Raw genomic sequence first — 19,874 nt, 5'->3', positions numbered from 1 at the left:
TTGCGTATTTAAACATCTTGGGTAACGCATTTTGTAAGGCTAAAAAGTTAGCAGTTCTTAAAGTAATCAATTTACTGTGGCAATTATGGTAATAAATATTTTGTAGGGTTTTTTTTACCCTCTTCACCTGCAGTGTCTTGCCTTAAGCTTAGAGATTATTCCTAACGGTTTTATGTTCTCTCACCTCAGGGCAGAGAAGGAATGGGGAGATGGTCTTCGAGGATTATCTCTGAATGCAGCCCGTTATGCCCTAATAAAACTGGAGGAGGCGCAACCACACACTAAGAACTGGAGGTTTGAATTCAAGATGATGCATTTCATCATATTTGACAGAATCTGAGGCAAATGTTTAAAGTGTAACTCCTCTTTCAGACCTCAGCTACTGGTGCTCATGAAGTTGGATACAGACTTGGCAGTAAAACATCCCCGTCTGCTGTCCTTTACCTCTCAGCTGAAGGCTGGCAAAGGCTTGACCATCGTCTGCTCAGTGCTGGAGGGAACATACATGGTTCGAGGAGCAGATGCTAAACACGCTGAACAGGTAAGGGCATTTAATTATGTCATACCTCGGTGTACAAATTAATAGCATGAGGTTTTTCGATATTTGTGAGTTCATGAAGAGATTGTAATTAAAGGTGCAATAGGAGATCTTGGAAAATGCTAATGTTAGTGTGATGGCACTGAAAGCTGACATTCCACCCTGCAAATCGCCAGCCAAAGCTACACCTCCTGAATGCATGAACACACACTGGACTTTACATCATTACAATACTTCACATAATATTCACCAGAGAGAGAAAATGTTATTGTACAAACACTAACTACAATCCCAAAATTAAAAAAAAGAAGTAAGGTTGTTAATGGTTGCCTGTCATTCTCTATCTGAACCGTGTCTGTGAAGATGTTGATTACATAATTGGACAGCCTATTGTAATGTTCGGACTGAACAATTGGACAAACCTTTCTTTGTCCTACTCCTTCCACATAATATTAAAATGAATGTAAAGCCATTTGGACCACTTAATATAATGATTGCGATCAGGGTGTGAGGAGACTTTAAACCAATTTAACAAAAAAGTTAATCACCTATTGCACCTTTACTTGTATACAATTTAAAATAGCTTAAATTAATGGTACTACATGATATTTACATGGTAGCTTAGTGCAGTAATCAGATTAAAGGCTGCAGTTTCATTAAATAACTGAATATTAATTGATATTCAAATTTGTTTTAGAATGGAGCACATAGCAACAGACTACTGTAATTGTCAAACATTTGATTTTAATATCACACTTGTCGTTTACAGTTATATAGTTTACATTTATATTGTCCGTCTGTCAGGTTTTGGAGATGTATGCATCACCAGATGGGGCATAAGAATTGGATGTGTGTTTGGTTATAACTCATTCATTTATTCGTTTGCTGGAAATTCATTCATTCATTCAGTCATTCATTTTCTTTTCGGCTTAGTCCCTATATTTATCAGGGGTCGCCATAACAGAATGAACCACCAACTTATCCAGCATATGTTTTACGCAGCAGATGGCCTTCCAGCTGCAACCCATCACTGGGAACACCCATACACTCTCATTCTCACACATAAACTACCAACAATTTAGCTTACCCAATTCACTTATACCACATGTTTTTGGACTTGTGGGGGAAACCGGAGCACCTGGAGGAAACCCACGCAAACACAGGGAGAACATGCAAACTCCACACAGAAATGCCAACTGACCCAGCCGAGGCTCAAATGAGCGACCTTCTTGCTGTGAGGCGATTGTGCTACCCACTGCACCACCGTGCTGCCACTTGCTGGAAATTAGAACTGAATTTAGAAATAGTTTTAAAACAAATCTTTGCAAATCTGGTCTTTGTAATGGTCTTTGTAAGATCATTAACTGTTTTCTCGTTAGTAAAGCGTTACGTTTTTCCACTTACAAAGTCCACAACTCTTAAAACGAATGGGAGATGAGACTCTGATTGGTTTAATTCACGTTATGCTCAAAACACACCCATAACTCATTAAGAGAATAAGCACAACCCTGTTAGACCATGTGCTGGGGGCAAAGCATATTTTTCTGTTCTTAAAATAGCAAAAGTGGATTCAGTCACGCCCTTAATGCTTTTGTGCCATGCGCTTTAGACTTTGCGCCTAGATTGTTAAAATAGAGCCCTATGTATCTGTGCTCTATATTTGAATGATGGGCTAATAATAAAAAATATATATTTTCAAAAAATATATATTTATATACCAGAAAGTCTTGTGAGCACATGTAGAACAATAATCTTATTTAGACTTATTAAAGAAAATGTAAGCATAATAATGCAGGCCAAAATACAAAATGTATCTGATGCTAAATGGCTATGCAAAATGTTTTTACTATTATTTTGACATTTTTTTATTTTTACCTAAGTTATTTAAACCTGTACACTAGCCTTTACAATGCTTTCTGTGTTTAAAAAAAAATCACTGTTGTAAATCTAGTTTCAAGCAGCCACTAAAATGTTTTGACCTGTGGAATTTACGTTCACTTTAGGTCATGAGATATGGAAATTTGTTTGCAAACTCAAAAAGTTACTAGCTCAAATTATGCACGAACAAACCATGATCATTGTGTCCTTGAACATGACATTAATCTACAGAATGTATAAGGCATTGTTATACATGTATGAGTTATAATAACATTGCATGACAGTGAAAAAATTCCTGACCTTACGATCATTTTAACCTATACTATAGTCAATGCACTCATATTGTTAAACATAGTTCAGTGGATTAACTGTGATTAAAAAGACATGCTACATTTCTCAAGCCAAATGCAGTTGTCAACACATTGCCATGAACATGTAGACAATTCATCACAATACTAACTATTCTGTTTTTCACAGAATATCAAAGCAGCCATGGCGAAGGAGAAGACGAAGGGTTTTTGTCATGTGGTGGTGTCCTCTAACCAGCGGGATGGTTTTTCTCACCTCATCCAGTCTGCAGGTCTGGGTGGCATGAAGCACAATGCGGTTCTGGTGGCCTGGCCGGCAAATTGGAAACAGGCTGAGAGCTCCCTCTCCTGGAAAAACTTCATTGGTGCGCAATATTTTCTCATACAATGCTGCCAGAAAGTCAGATAATCAGCTTAAGGCAAAGTGGTCGGGGATTATTGATAAACATTATAATGGTTGAGACTCTAGAGATTTATTAAGAGCAAACTGTTGTACAGATGAAAGCTTGAGGTCTCAAAGTACCGAACAAAGCTGATTAAGGAGAGTAATTAATTCTACATCACTTTAGAAATGTGTGTGTGTATGTGTGTGGTAAAATAATTCAAATTTTGAAGCAAAATCTGAACCCCTAGCATACTTTAATCAAAAATGAGCAAACGACAAAGAAAAGTAAAAGATAGATGATTAATAAAAATACAAAATTCTTTCATTTGTCAGAATTTATTTATAATCGTATTTAGGCATGGGCAAGTATAAGATTCTGGTGGTGTGATAACCTTAAATAAAAAAAACACGGTTTCACAGTATTTCGATTACTGCTCTAAAATATAGTCTTTTTAGATGTCTGGATAAAAAAGCTAAAACTTTTTCCCCCTTTGAACACAATATAACTTATTTCGAGAAACATTTTAAATATTTTGTAACAGTAAACATGTCAGGCTAAATTAATTGTTGACTTCTGATGTTCATTAGTTTAAAAAACACAGACTCCTTAACTATTTGAAACAGCATCTTTGGATATCTTTTCTGCTGAAGATACTGCTGTCTTTAAAAAAATTTAATAAAAAATCTTACACATTCTTTTGGAATGGTATAGCAGAAAATTTAGGTGGCTTTAAAACCTTGACTTATAACCATATTTAAGGTGTACTGTAGTTTGGTAATCATCCCATGCCTAGTCGTGTAATGACAGCTTATACCAGAATAAGATAATAAATGCCACTGTAAAGCTGGTGTTAACCCTTCTGTTGACTCGTGGGTCAAAATGACCCAGGAACTATTTTAACAGCAGAAAAAAAAAAACTCCAAAATTTTTTTTTTTATTTGAGGACTTTTCATAAAATGACCCTAACATTAGACCAAACTTATCAAAACTTATCAAAACCCCCGCACACACATACACACAATAATCTGCTGCTTTAAATTAAATATGAATACTCTCTTGCTTAACTTTTTACTCTTCTGAAAGTGCTTTAGCATTAGAAAATATACTCTTTCATTTGTTAAAAATGAGCTGTGCTGACTGATTAAACATTGATGAACTACTCCACACTGATGAGGAAAAGTCTAAACATTTACAGAGTTTGTGGTGAAGATGAGGTTGTTTCTTCGTGCAAAATTCATTTTAGCTGGTTTATTTTAGAGGTTTTGTGAAGGCAGGTCCTTTTTATGCCGAAGGATGAACAGTGTAAACAGAACTCTAAAAAAATCACATACTGTAGGGTCAATTTTGTTAATTTTGAGTACAAAGGGGAAAAATTAGCAGAAAATGTTTAAAATGATAATTTCCTCCCAGCAGAATTAAACATTGTTGTTGAGAAAGAATACGGTAATTCCATCAACCAATTGTTATTGTTTGATGCAATTATTACTTATATTTCTTTCTTTCTTGTTTTTTTTTAAACCAAAGCTTATTAAAAGGAGTAATTAATACCGTCACTTTAGAAATATTGTGTTGTTTCACAGAGATTTGACTATGACAAAATAGTAAGAATAAATCTGTTCTGTCCCAAAGAAACTGTCAGAGAGACGACGGCTGCCCACCAGGCTCTGTTAGTGGCCAAAAACGTCGATACCTTTCCCTCAAACCAGGACCGTTTAGCTGAGGGGACCATTGATGTGTGGTGGATTGTCCATGATGGAGGTCTGCTCATGCTGCTTCCGTTTCTGCTCCGGCAACACAAGGTAAAAGGCAGGATGATGTCCGATAAAGAAATGCTACCTTTTATTGTCAACAGTGGTAAGCACTTAGGACTTTTCCTTACTTACTGTAGGTTTGGAGAAAGTGTAAGATGAGGATCTTCACGGTGGCTCAGATGGACGACAACAGCATTCAGATGAAAAAAGACCTACAGATGTTCTTGTACCACCTGCGTCTCGACGCTAAGGTGGAAGTTGTGGAAATGGTGAGATTTAATTTTGATTATTTAGCTTGATTATTTGATTCATGATCATTTCTGTACACTTAAAGTCAAGTTTAATGTAAAGTGTTTTTTATTGAAGTCACATTTCCATTGAATGTTCAATTCATTTCAATGAAATGCACCAAATGAATTGAATTACTATCATTGAAAAGAATTGAGCATTTAATTAAAATGTGATTATTAATCATTTTAACAGTGCTATGTTTAAAAGATACTGGAGTTTTACTATTTACAATGCAGTTTTTTGTTTTCTTGCCTACGAATTTTGTTTAAATGTGATTTAAAATGTAGTATTATTTTACTGTTAAATATATTTATGCTAAAAATAACGTATAGGTATTGGTTTTGTCTTGTTTTAAGCATACCCTCTTGAAAAATACCAGGGAGCGTAACATTTTTTATATTATTTCTATTTTAATAAATAAATTATTTATTATCTTATGCCACTTTGCTTCTATCTCGATTTGATATATTTGTAGAAAAGCAAGAAACAATTTGAGTTGAAAGTACAATTCTAATGTATTTCAAGCAGTACGTTAAAATCTAATATATAATATAATACAATATAATATAATATAATAGTAAATATAATATTGTAATATGTTTACTATTATATTATACAATATGAAATATATGTTTTTTGTTGAAATGTCATTACATAAAAGAAAAGCAAGACCTTTTTTCAGTGTATGACCTCAATATGATATATCTCTGTAGAATGCAGGCGATATCTCAGCCTTTACATATGAGAAGACTCTTGTGATGGAACAACGCTCACAGATGCTGAAGCAGATGCAGCTTTCTAAGACTGAGCGGGAGCGAGAGGTAATATTTTTCCAGCAGTCTGTTCATTTTTTATTATTGTCAGCTAATCATAGCCACATACATACATACTGCATCAAAATCCATCTGTCATTTCACATTTTAAGGCCTAATTCTCTCTGTACACACACATTTCAGTAGTTTTATCATGGTGACATTTTTATAGTAGAGGGCTTAAAATGTGAGCTTTTGTTTTTGGTAGGTCTAGGCTCTTGTATAATAGTGCATTCATGACAGTTTTTATTTATATATACACAATATTTTTATATAGTATAAAATGATATACATAAAAAATATGACAATATTTTTAAAGCAAGTAAGTGTACACTTCCAGTCAAAAATTTGGGGTCAGTTTTTTTTTTTTTGTATTCTGTTCAAGGCGGCATTTATTAAATGTAAAACAAATGTTAAATTGTTAAATATTTATTACAATTTTAAATAACTGCTTTCTTATTGTATGTCGTTTCAAATAAAATGATTACTCCAGTCATTATTGCTTTTATTACTATTGCCATTAATAATAATAAACATATATTAATAATAATATATATAAATATAATAATAATATAAATAATAGTTATTATTAATAAATTATTAATATTAGAGGGATTTCTGATGGATCATGTGACTGAAAACTGGAGTAATGAAGCTGAAAATTCATCATTAAAATCACTGGAATAGATTATTAAATTTAATTATAAACTTCTTTTGAACAGTTATTTTATTCTGCAATAACATTTTACAATTTGTACTGTATTTTTGATTCAATAACTGCAGCCTTGGTGAGCAGGAATGTTTATTTTAAAAACATTTAAAAATCCTACTGTCCCCAAACTTTTTGACCGGTAGTGTGTATGTTAATTTACATATATAATAATTATACACACTACATGCACACGCATATTATGTAAACACAAACTTTTATTTTGTCACTGTTTAATGATTTGTCTTTATTAATTGGTTTAGCATGTCCAGTATAGACAGGTAACGATGGTTACGGTACAGCATGACATAACAGTCATTGTGTAGAAATGATGTTACAAACAGTTTCCTGACAGCACTTGCCTTAACGTTCCTAACTCTCTCTGTTAAAAACATTTTCCCCCTACTAAACAATTTTGGATTGTTTTGCGACTGCCAGATTCAAAGCATCTCGGATGAATCACGGATTTCCATCAGGAGGAAGCCCTGTGGGGAGAAACCAACTCACAACAGCAAGTTTAAAGTGCCAACTTTAAATCTGGACGAGGAGGTAGCGAGGAAGGGGTTACCCTTTACTGATCCAACATTTTCCCTCTCTTTTAAAACTACAACATTTAAATAACCATCCTGTCCAACTGTCCCTAACTCCACTTTTCATTTGGGCCTGGTGTCTGAGCTTAGGTTGAGGCATTATTTACTCACAACAAGCTTGTTGAATTGATTAGCTCTGCCCAAAAAGTCAGTAAATGTTGCTACATTATGTCATAGGTCAATTTGCATATTACTGATGTCATCACATCCAACAGTTTCTGTTTGTTTAGCAGCCTATGGTTAATAAAGGGGCATTTATACTTGCACCGTGCTTTATGCATGCATGTCAATTTAACTAAATTTATTGCTGTTTGAATACAGTATGTCAGTACACATGTAGGGAATTTGCAGTAATCTCTCAGATGTAATAAACTCAGACAAGTTCCGAAACTGTTACTAAAATACCTGCGATTGTGAACAAATAAAAATTAAACGGTCAATTAAATAGTTACATTTAAAATAAAGGAGAAGCAGATCGGTTGTATAAGGGAAATACCTCACACTCGCTGTGCTAAATCATTTGCTGCCGGTACGCAGAGGAGTGAGGGGGGTGGGATGTGTAGGTGCCGTGCAGTGCAGAGACGAGTGAATGCTGGAAATTACGAAAAGTGGGGTGGTGGTGATGGTGTGTGTGTGTGTGTGGGGGGGTGTGGGGGGGGGGGGGGGGGGGGGTTCTGAAGACTGGGGACCCTGAAAAGTCGCTAAATATAGCAACAAAGTCTCTAAGTTAGCAACACTGATAAGCAAACATGAAGTACAAAATACCATGACTAACATAATGTGACAAAGTGAGTTTTATTTATAAATGGTCTGTGAGAATAAGTTCCAAAATAATTTAGAAAGATGAATATTTACGAATGCATATACAATTGAAGTCAGAATTATTAGCCCCCTGAATTATTAGTCCCCGTTTTTTTTCCCCCAATTTCTGTGTAACAGAGATTTTTTTTTTCAACATTTCTAAACATAATAGTTTTAATAACTCATTTCTAATAACTGATTTCTTTTATCTTTGCCATGATGACAGTGCATAATATTTGACTAGATCTTTTTCAAGACACTTCTATTCAGCTTAAAGTGACGTTTAAAGGCTTAACTAGGTTAATCAGGCAAGTTAATGTGTAACAATGGTTTGTTCTGTAGACTATCAAAAAAAATAAAGCATAAAGGGGCTAATAATTTTGACCTTAAAATGGTTTTTAAAAAATTAAAAACTGCTTTTTTCTAGCTGAAATAAATCAAATAAGACTTTCTCCAGATGAAAAAATATTCAGACATACTGTGAAAAATTTCCTTGCTCGGTTAAACATAATTTGTGAAATATTAAAAAAAAGAAAAAAATCAAAGGGGGGGTAATAATACTGACTTCAACTGTATGTTGAAAAATCACAGGCAGCAAATCTAACAGTGTGTAAAAAAAAAAAAGCATAGCTTGGATCCATATTGAGCAACAGCTCTGGCACCAGCTCCAATGGAAAAGTGGAAAATCCCTTCACAATGTGAGACATGACAGAGCCACAGCTTTCATCAATTCTGCTCTGTTTTCACCTCAAAAATGTAAAATTATTTAGCAATAAGTATTATACGGCAATGGAATTAACTGTGGCCCTGAAAATGTCATATTTCATTTGTTTACAGCATGCCTGCATGTCATCATAAAGCATGAGTCTCTCGACTACTGAGTTTTGAGTGAAAACGTGTGTAACTCCACTCATTACACTAAAGTACATCAGAAGATTCAAAGATTTGGTGTCAGTAAGACTTTCTTTAATACTTTTGAAAGAAGTCTTTTAACACAGATGCAAAAATACATTTAAAATAGTACTAATCTATTGTATAGTGTGCACTAGCACTATTACTAGAGGACTACTAATAAGGACTACTACGTTTAATAATATTGCGCACTTACTATATTTTAAAGTATAATTCCTGTGATGTCAAAGCTGAAATTTCATCATCATTTCTTCAGTGCTCCTTCAGAATTCATTCGGATGTGTTGATTTGTTGCTCAATAAATGTTTTCTGATTATTATCAATGAAAACAGCTGTGCTCCATAGTTTTGTGGGAATCATGAACACTTTTTCTAAATGTTTTGATGAATGCGTTCAATACAATATCATTTATTTGAAATAGACATTTTTTTTTAACTTCAATATCTTTATTGTAACTTTTGATTGAATTAATGCATCTTTGCTGTGAAAAAGCACACTGACCCCAAATTTTTGAATGTTTTTATATATATATGTATATATTTCATGTATTATTTATGTTTTGGTCCAACTTTATATTCAGTGGCCTTAACTAATATGTACTTACACTGTAAAGAATTATTTATTTCAATGTACTTATTGTGTAAATGCATGTTTTTACATTGCACTTACGCTTGATTAAATCTTCAACCTTCATTCCCCTGCTGAAAAGATCCATTTTATTGGTTTTGAATGCAGATGGACTGATCTTTTCTAACATCTAATAATGTTTTTCTATCTAGGTTGTTCCAACCTGCTTTCCAGTGTCATTCTCACCGAGAACCAGTTGGGTTTGTTGATGTTGAGCAGTTTGTGTCTTGCTCTTTCAGGCTCAGCTGATTCATGACAAGAACACTAAGTCACATGCCACTTTGGTTGAAAAGGCCACGCCCACTTCTGACCGGGTCCATATGACCTGGACCAAAGAAAAGCTGATTGGAGAGAGAAACCGCCTTCGGGATGCCAGCATGCATGTGCGGGACATCTTCAACATGAAACCGTGAGTTGACAGATCGATAAAACCGTTTTTTTTTTACAGTTTGCCTGGATCAGTTTCTTCATCTTTAACAGTGAAATTCTTTCATGCTAAGATGTTTTGTTTTGTCCTTCCAGAGAGTGGGAGAATCTGTAAGTTCCTTTGACTTTTGTGCAAGTGGTTTTGTGTGCGTGTGCGTGTGTGTGTGTGTTACAGTAGTATATAAGATGTGTTGCATCATGCATGCGTGTCTGTGTGTGGCCTGCTGAAGTCACTGTGAGTCAGCATGAAGCGTTGTGACACTGATGTTTACGTCTGCATGTATCATTACTAACCTTGTGCTTGCTAGAGATAATATCTCTTTGCTATTTGTGCTATGTTTCGTTCTAAGCCAAAGTTTGGCCATTACTTCTATTAACAAGTTTGTTTTTGTACTTTTTTTGCTATTTATGTTTATTTATGTGTTATATATTGCACTCCACTAATTTATGTCTATGGTAAAGTTGAGCTTATTTATTTTAAGTTATTTCATTCATAATTATTTTTTCATGTACTCTTTAGCAATTCTTCAGGCTTCATTCTAAAAGTATTAAAGTTACCCTAAAATCCTTTACATTATTCTAAAAGTGGTGTCTGAAGTATGATGTGATGCTAAAGATGGAAATACAAGAATAAATTAGACTTTGAGAAAATAATAAATAATAGTTAAATATTAGAAAAAAAAATATTTTAATAATATTTTACTACACTACCTGACAAAAGTTTTGTCGTCGATCCCAGTGGTATTGAAACCTGCATGGACACAAGATTCTCACAGAAATCAGTCAAGTTTGGTGTAGGAAAAATCCTACAATCCAATGGTTTGGGATTACATTCAGTATGGGGGTGTACGAGAGATCTGATGAGTGGATGGCAACATCAACAGCCTGAGGTATCAAGACATTTGAGCTTCCCATTACATTACAAACCACAGGGCTCCTTCTCATACTTCAGCCTCCACATCAAAGTTCCTGAAAGCAAAGAAGGTCAAAGTGCTCCAGGATTGGCCAGCCCAGTCACCAGACAAGAACATTATTAAGCATGTCTGGGGTAAGATGAAAGAGGAGGCATTGAAAATGAATCCAAATAATCTTGATGAACTCTAGGAGTCCTGCAAGAACACTTTCTTTGGCATCCCAGATGACTTTATTAATAAGTTATTTGAGTCATTGCAGAGAAGTATGGATGCAGTCCTCCAAGCTCATGGCAGTCATGCACTATCTTAATTTTTAAGAATATATTAACATATTATTTCTGTTAAGTGACAAGACTTTTGTCTAAGCAAAGTCAGACCTTACTGTCCTAATTAAATAATTAAAAATCAAGGCATTATCATATTTTATTTTGGTTAAATAAGCGTAATCTAGAGGTCTTTGCCTTTCATATAAGCCACTTCTTATACCAAATGATCAACTAGAAGTCCAGTTATTGTTTGTTGTTTCTAAAACTTGGTTGTTTCTAAGACTTTTGTCAGGTAGTCTATTTATAACTTTAGATTTTATAACATAATTGTAACCTATTTAAAAAAATTAAGTCTTGCCAACATGTAGATATTTCATTTATTGGTGTAATAATTTCCGACTGACTGATATTGCACTAACATTAAAACATGATGGTAGGCCCAGACAGAATCTACAATTGCAGGTTTATTTACGTGAGCACATTTTTGAATTTTTTTATTTATGTAAATGTATGTAAATATATATTTATTCAGCTTTTATATTTCAGTAAAAATATTGAATAATATGCAAATGTTTATGATTTCTGTACAATTTAGTAGACATGAATTTAATACTTAATTTGTTTGCTAAACAAATCCTTATTGGATTTTTATAAAAAAAAAAGTTTTATTTGTTAAGTTACTGTACTCTCAAGGTCATTCCACAATCTTTTAAATAAAATTTTATAAAATATTTATATAAAGTCTTATAAAGCAGAAATGCCCAAAATATCTGCTGATTGTCTGCAGATCATGTAGTGTTGAATACTGAAGTATGATTGGCCTTCTTTCTAATATGTATCCACATATCTAGTCTTTCCATTTATAATGTACAATTTACACACAAGTCTGGAGTTCTAGATACTAGAGCTTGAGTCCTGGAGCTAAATATGAAACTCTGACATTTTTTTTTCACAGAGACCAGACTAATGTGAGAAGAATGCACACTGCTGTCAAGCTGAACGAGGTTGTAGTCAAGAAATCCCAGGGAGCACAACTGGTGCTGCTGAACATGCCAGGACCACCCAAAAATAAGGGCGGCGATGAAAACTGTATCCTTTCATCAGCTGAAATGCAGACAGTGGCACTCTATTTGTGCCCAATGAAATGCAAAGCATTTCGAGAGCACGGCCTGTCATTTTCATAGAGACTAAGAGTTTAATTTGTAGTGAGCTGAAGTCTGAATATCACCTTTATGTGGGATGTTGTTCTGACTGGCATTTTTTACTGTCACACAAAAAAAATTATTTTGTGCACCTTTCCACACCTAACAAATCTATCCATTTCTATCCTTAATAATGGTATAGATTACTGCCTATTTATCAACTACCCATATACGACAGTTTTCCTTAACTCTGAGCTCAGATATGGAGTTTCTGGAGGTCCTCACTGAGGGATTAGATCACGTTCTGCTGGTCCGAGGAGGCGGCAGAGAGGTCATCACCATTTACTCATAGCATCTTGCTGGAACAGACACTGAGGAGAGTATTTATGTCCGGAGATGCACACAAACTGTACAGATTGGCTCAGGACAGGCAGTCTCATTCCAGCTGCAGGCCAGCATGGGACGTGGCACATATCAGGTGTAAACGGGGCCTTGGATGCGCTCCTCCTTATTAGTCAACAGAGACGAACCAAAGACTTTGATTCATTCAATGAGACTTGAAGCGAGCGGCTTCGTTTGTGTTATCGCTGAGTCATTCGACTGCATGGGACAGTGTTTCAAGTGTTTGTTCAAATTGATGTGTGGGAAACACTAGGGCTGGGTAACAAATGTTATGAAGTGATATCGATTTTTAAATCCCAAAAACTGTTCGTTTAGTTTTTGCTCTCACTTGATGAATTAATCAAAGTTTGTCGTGTGCAAAATCATCCCAATGCACAACTTTTTGTGTTCGCACACAGGCATTTAATTGGATGCCTCAAAAGTAGCTACAAAAATCTAGTCCATACAGTATTATTATTATTATTATTTTTTTTAGGGATTTTTCAACTGAAATGGTATAGTATAGATTGGAAAGCATTGAACTCTGGTCACCGTGAGCACCGTGCTGTGTCTATTTGCATCAACATCCATATACTATTCTGATGACAAAATCCAGGCACTGAAAAAAAAAAACTGGATAAATGAAAGTTAATCTTGTGCTGACCATCATGTACACTTAAGAGTGCCTGCTGATTTTGAACAAGTTTTTAAAAAACAATATTTTTACAAAACAATTTCTGATTAATTTCTTTTCTTTGATGATAGTACAAAATATTTTAATAGTGATTTAGTAAGATTAAACTAGGTTAATTAGGTTAACTAGGCAAGTTAGGTTAATTACAGTAGGCAAGTCACTGGACGATTATAGGGGAACTTATAATATTGACCTAAGCAGTTTTGTTTTTTTACATAAATGCAAACTTCTCCAGAAGGAAGATATACCATAAAATATTGTGAGAAATTTTCTTGTTCAGTTAAACAGTACTTTTACAAAAATGTGTAATAATAGTTAATAATATTGTCGCTATACATCAACACAGCAATTGCATTCGGATCTGGACCATAATTGACTCAGTGAGATGGTCGTAATCTTCTTAAAATCTCTGCAGTAGTTCGCTTGTGGTGAGAAACCCCAAAGACTATAGAATAGACAAGATGTGTCACTTGTATAGTTTTGAATGGGGAAAAAGTGTAACGTCAATATGGTGAATAAAGCCCCGCCTTCTAGTACAAGAGCCAATCAACGATTGCTATAGACTGACAATTCTCTGAGGGAGGGGCTCAGACCAGAGTTTCTGCAGGTTTTGTGTGACTCAAACATTTAAAAAGGAAACCAAGAAGACAGTTGTTATTTAGTTTTATTGTTGTTTCCTAAAATGAAATTTAATAGTAAGCTTGGCAAGCAATTTCGAAGAGTTTGTTGTTTGCCCATTCAAACAGAAGAGAGGCTTTTCAAAGATGTCCACTGAGTGAAATGACTTGCTTAAAGGGACTTTGGAAACCCAACAGGCTTTATCACAATGTATGAAGAGTTATTATGTAATTATCAGTGTTTATGTTTCTAAGGCCTCTCAGTAAGGTTCAAGGGAGCACAGACAATGTGAAATTCGTAATTGCGATGTGACTGGAATTGTATATTTCAGAACAACTGAGCTAAGCAAATGATGTGCAGGTATGACCATTCCCTTAAAAGGATAGTTCAACCAAAAATGTGAATTTACTCATTGTTTACTCACCCTCAAGTGGATCTAAACCTTGATGAATTTCTTTCTTCTGTTCAACCCAACAGAAGATATTTTGAAGAAAGAAGAAAACCTGTAACCATTGACTTCCACAGTAGGAAAAACAAACACCATGTACAATGGCTAGAGGTTTCCAGCTTTCTTCAAAACATCATCTTTTGTGTTCAACAGAGAAAAGAAACTCATAATGGCTTGAAACAAGTAAAGGATAACAGAATTGTCATTTCTTAAGTGAGCTAACCCTTTAATGTCATCAACTAAAATTTATGTATACCTGCATAATATTACATTGTACTTACAGTGGATCAGCAGTTTGGAAAAATGGATGGATTGTTGATTTAGATGCGGTCACCATCTTCTGCCAAGATGCAAGAGTTGACACTGTAAAAAGCTTCACTTTCCAAAACAAAAACAGTAAACGTATTGCCTTAAAAGCGATAAATTGGCCTTAAATAAGAGACTAACCTGGAACTGTTAAGTTGACTTATTTTTTTAATTATGTGCATAGTTAATGCACTTAATAATTCAAAGACAACATGTTTACTCACTTTTAAAGTCAAGCAATCACTTTTTACAGTGTAATCATTGAGTGTACTTTGAGTAGTTCACTCATTTTTGTGGTGCATTATGAGTTCATTTGAAATTACCCACTATGATTTTAGACACCTCTACAAATGCCTGCATCATCATGTTGTGTCCTCCTTATGGATGTGAGTGAGATTTCTGACCCGGCTAGAATCAAACGTCCATTTTCAACAATAAATGCTGCATTGGCAACTCATTAACATGGCATGTACAACTGGTTTTTGCAAACTTTTCTAGAAGTACTTTTTAGTTCTCTTTAAGTGTATTCTCATACAATAAGTATTCCCACACTTCAAGAGAACTAGAAAGTATTTCTAGAAAAGTCTGCGAAAAACAGCTAACTCTTCTGCTTTACTAAGATAAAGTAAAGAAAGGAGCATCAGAAACTGTTTCGAAATGCCCTAATATTATGAAACTTTCTCATGAAATCACTCTGCCCAGTGTTTTAATCTGGGAAAAGAGTCACTAAAGTAAGGTGTCAGGTATGCTCAAACTCATCCATTGTCCTTAAACTTCTTAGAAAACTAGAATGATAAACAGTAAAGTTGGAGTGTTTTGCTATATATACACGTTTGCACATCTTTGTGTCTTATTTAACCTATTTTTATATTGTATTTATATACAGTATGTTTGATTTGTTATTCCACATGACAGTGGAGATCATATTTCAAAAACATGTATAGTAACCTAATTAAGTCATTAGGATTTCTTAAGAAAAACATCCTCATATTATTTAATATGAAAAAGTTGCCTTAAATAACCTTTCCTTTTAACAGTGCACCAAATAGAGTACAGTTTACAACACCAGTAAGATTGTTTTTACTTTACTTTCAGAAAATTGTCGATGTGCTGTACTTGACACATGCAATCAGAATCAGAATGTATTCAAAAGCTTGTGAACTGATTTTTTTACCAAATCACGAAACTTGTGCCAATACCCAGCCCTAATAAATGCAGCGTTTTCCATCTCAACACATTCTACTGCTGACATTCATGTAATATGTGATGTTTGATTTATTAATGTAAGTTTTGTTATAAGTGTTGCTGACATTGCAGTGAACCATATGGTTAAAAACAAAAACAAAAACACTTAGGATTTAATATCACATTTTTCGTTTCTGTAAATGTTTTTCTTGAAGATTATGTAAAGTATAATGTCAGTTAAAGGCTCTTACATTGTAAGTGTCCATCATTAAATTCAATTGAGAGTTCACATAGTCTTAAAAGGTTCTAAAGGGACCTTGTGTTTTTTTTTAACAGTGATTCAAATTTTTTCTTGCTAATAGTTCAAGAAACTTTGTTCAAAGGAATGATTCAATGGATATTAATGATTCCACCGATGTCAATAAAGAACTTTTGTTTGTACATGTACAGATTTCTTTGTATATTTAACATAATATTCTCTTTATTCCAGACACCAGGTCCAATAGTACAAAAGACCGACAAAACAGTACAAACCACACAATATATATTTAAAGTAGACAGTTTTTGCCAATATATATGCATAATACTCCGTATTATAAAAAAAAATAGTGTATAGTAACTGTAACAATTTATGTGTTGGTAAATATTTACTGCAAATGTGTGATTAAATAGATTGGATTTTTCCTTTTCTTATCTTGCTTTGCAAAAAGAATAAGTATCAACACAAATAGCAAGCATATCTCTAATAAACTTGGACTTGGCCAACAAAACACACATCCTCTCCAGTAGAGGGGGATAAACACAAGCCATTAATTACTCCCATTGTGATGTTCTGATTTGACAGAGACTACTGACCAAGCAGAACTGAAATACTTTGTGTGTTTTTAAATTTAATTTGCTGTTGGTGCGCTCAGACAAGAATCCATTCACTTTGTAATTCTAAGTGAATGCTTAATATGCTTCTGGAGTTTCACATGAGGCTCTATTTTCAGTTTATTGCCTTGGCAAGTTTTCTTATCATGTGGCTTGGAATCAGTCATTTGAGCAGCTCGCAGTCATAGTGCTTGTCCCGGTTCACACAAGTACACGAGAGAGAGACTATGTCAAGTGTTTTCTTTTGTGGTTGAATTAACAAGAAACAATTAACAATTGCAAACAATTAAAATGTAAAGAAAAGAATTTCTTATATGTTGAAAATTTGTGATGAGTTTCAAATTGACATTTCTATGCCTTGTTGTCTCTTTAACTGTTATTTTGTAAAGAGTTAAAACATTCATCCACTTTTTTCTGTCTTTTTCCACAGAGCGGAGATGTGCTCTCAACATAATGGATTCTTCTGTTGACAGCGCTTGAGGATTCGAGGGTTTTGTGATCATTACTTGTGCCAAATCCTCTGTAGCTTTTCACCCCAGGAAACACTAAATGATTTAAACATCATGACAAATCATTTTTCCTAAATTTGTCTTGTATTCAACACAGAGTCTTTTTGTTTTGTGCTTGTAAATATAGTGCTTCTTTTAAATATGAACTACGCTGTAAAAAATGGAGGCATCCACACAATTCATTCATGTTGTCCCAACACAAATCGATTAAGCTAATTTAACAAATTTTAAAGTGGATTTAACATAAAATAATTAAGTTGTCTCAAAAAAATCTCCAAAATCGTGTTGATTTAGCTCATTTCAAAGGGCACCTATGATGAAAATCAACTTTTGTAAGTTGTTTGGACAGAACTGTGTGTAGGTATAGTGTGTCCACAGTCATATTGGAGTGATAGACACACAACAAGTCTCTTTTTTTAACATTTCCTCACATTAAAATAGATGCAAATCCAAGTGATTTTGAGGCCTAGTGCTACGTGATGTAGGAGTGCTGTTTTCCCCGCCCAATAAATTGACTGACAGGTGGCATGTCTCCATAATAACTTGTATACACATGTCCACAAAGCATTTTTTGTAAAGAAACTGGGATTAAAATGTTACAACTCCTTAAACGTTACAGCTGCACCTCAATAATTAATTTTATATACATTTAAAACGTTTTTAAAACAGAGCTTTGTAATAAAGACAGTAAAATCTCTATGTAATTCTTAACCACTACAATAACCACGGCCGCATGGGGTCCATAAACGTGCATATGTGTGTACAGCAAACGTGCATTTGTGTGTGACTTATCATTTCAGAAAGGCTTGAATAAACTCCACCACAAATACATCAAATAAACTTACTTGGTTTTTTGACTAGAGACCTTATTTCAGCGTCATCCGTGTCTGTCTCTATCACTGACTGCTGTTTATCTGCTGTAATGCAGGAGAGGCAGAGGCAGTGGGCGGGGAGAAGCAGCTCATTTGCATTTAAAGCCACAGGCTGCAAAAACAGCTACACTGTACTCAAGACACCAAAATGGGCAAATTCTACATTATATATTTAAATAATCTGATGGGTATTTTGAGCTGAAACTTTACAGATACAGAGACACCAAACTCTTATCTTACATTTTGTAACAGAGATAAAATAGGTGAAAATAGCCCTTTAAATAAGAAGCTTGAAAAAGCAGCAAAAATCTTTTTTGATGCATATTTTTCTATTTATTAAAAACTATTAAGTATTACAGTGTAAATTATTACAAATTCTATTATTTTATATTATGCTTTTAATTAGTGCCAAATTATTATCTGCATTTTTTAATTTATATTTTTAAAATGGAAGAAGAAAAAAAGAATCTTTTAGCTCACATTCCCACTGATTTCCTCTATTTTCTTTGATCTTCTTAAAAGGACTGAAGGTATTGTGTAGATGTCAACTGAATGTCACACTGGGAGATCCTAAAGATTCAACCGGGGTCAGCAAACTAGCAGTGGCGTGAATGACTTTCCCTTCTAGTCAGCACATCGTAACAATCCATCTCTTTCAGGCTAAAGAAAAATGTAGGTGGAATTCAGTCTTAAATATAAAAGATCTAAATGCAGCCAAAGAGTGTTTTACAGCTTGGTGCCATGAGGACTTTTCTCATGAGGACTTTTTCTCTTTTATTCTTTCTTTTTCATAAACTCTTGTGTTTAAAATGTCTTAAACTACAATATTTAAAATAGAGGTTCTAAAAAGAGCTTTTGACAGTCATGCCATCGGTTCCCCAAAGAATCTAGTTGTAAAAGCTTTTTGTATCTTTTTTGAAGAACTTTATATTAACTTCCTGAAGGATGGGAAAAAGTTTTGTGAGTTTAGTATTTTTTCCATGCCGTTACATTGTGCAGAGCACAAGGAGAGAATTTAAAATGAAAAATGATATGTTAATCTATATATAGTGGACATTAGAACTCAAACAAAATGATTACACATGAAACATTTCGCATTTTTTGGGAGTTTTGTTTTGACTGATTTTTAGGTTTTATGATTTTTTATAACAAATATTGTTTAAAGGTTATTGTCAAATATCAAATGGAAATCAATATATGAAAGATATAAAATAAGAAATTAATTTGCAATAGCCTTTTGCTTCATATATAGTATGTGTGTAAAAAAGAAATCATTAGTGTCATAATTTTTATGATATAATCTTATTTTTTATAGTAATAAAGTGATAGAATTCATTGCCCTATTCACTTGTAGCATTTTGATTTAATCCTGAGCTCTACTGGCGAGGACACGTGACGTGAGATAGATGTCTTGTCCAGTAGATAAGGTCCATTTTATAAAAATTCTATTGTTAAAAAAAAACTGATGACACACTGCTTTTGGGCCGCAGTGGACGTGCAAAACAGGTTCAGTGTCTCAAGATCTTATTAAAGAGACTGCTGTCTGATGTCACTTAACTTAGATGTCACTTAGGTGGAATGGTTCAGTTTCAGACATAAGTGAACAGCTTTCGGACATCTTATGCTATGCTCTTTCA

At 34.1% G+C, this 19,874-nt stretch overlaps 1 protein-coding gene across 5 annotated transcripts in view; it reads left to right on the top strand.

The window, feature by feature from the left end:
* The window catches only part of slc12a7a (solute carrier family 12 member 7a), a 41,057-nt gene extending 24,627 nt beyond the window's left edge, over positions 1-16,430 (top strand). For 2 of the 5 annotated variants that reach the window (XM_056475440.1, XM_056475457.1), the window contains exons 16-26: positions 190-294; positions 373-541; positions 2,894-3,089; positions 4,740-4,909; positions 4,999-5,130; positions 5,866-5,973; positions 7,112-7,222; positions 9,843-10,012; positions 10,126-10,140; positions 12,165-12,298; positions 12,612-16,430. In XM_056475440.1, the coding sequence (XP_056331415.1) occupies positions 190-294; positions 373-541; positions 2,894-3,089; positions 4,740-4,909; positions 4,999-5,130; positions 5,866-5,973; positions 7,112-7,222; positions 9,843-10,012; positions 10,126-10,140; positions 12,165-12,298; positions 12,612-12,703 (1,402 nt within the window). In that variant the 3' untranslated portion in view covers positions 12,704-16,430. The remainder of the gene's footprint in view (positions 1-189; positions 295-372; positions 542-2,893; positions 3,090-4,739; positions 4,910-4,998; positions 5,131-5,865; positions 5,974-7,111; positions 7,223-9,842; positions 10,013-10,125; positions 10,141-12,164; positions 12,299-12,611) is intronic. The other 3 variants (XM_056475447.1, XM_056475466.1, XM_056475474.1) reach the window with 3 other exon arrangements.
* Positions 16,431-19,874: the final 3,444 nt, after the last annotated feature.

The sequence above is a fragment of the Danio aesculapii genome, chromosome 2 (assembly GCF_903798145.1).
Source record: "Danio aesculapii chromosome 2, fDanAes4.1, whole genome shotgun sequence".
NCBI classification, from domain to species: Eukaryota; Metazoa; Chordata; class Actinopteri; order Cypriniformes; family Danionidae; genus Danio; species Danio aesculapii.
This window is presented reverse-complemented; position numbering and strand designations above follow the sequence as displayed.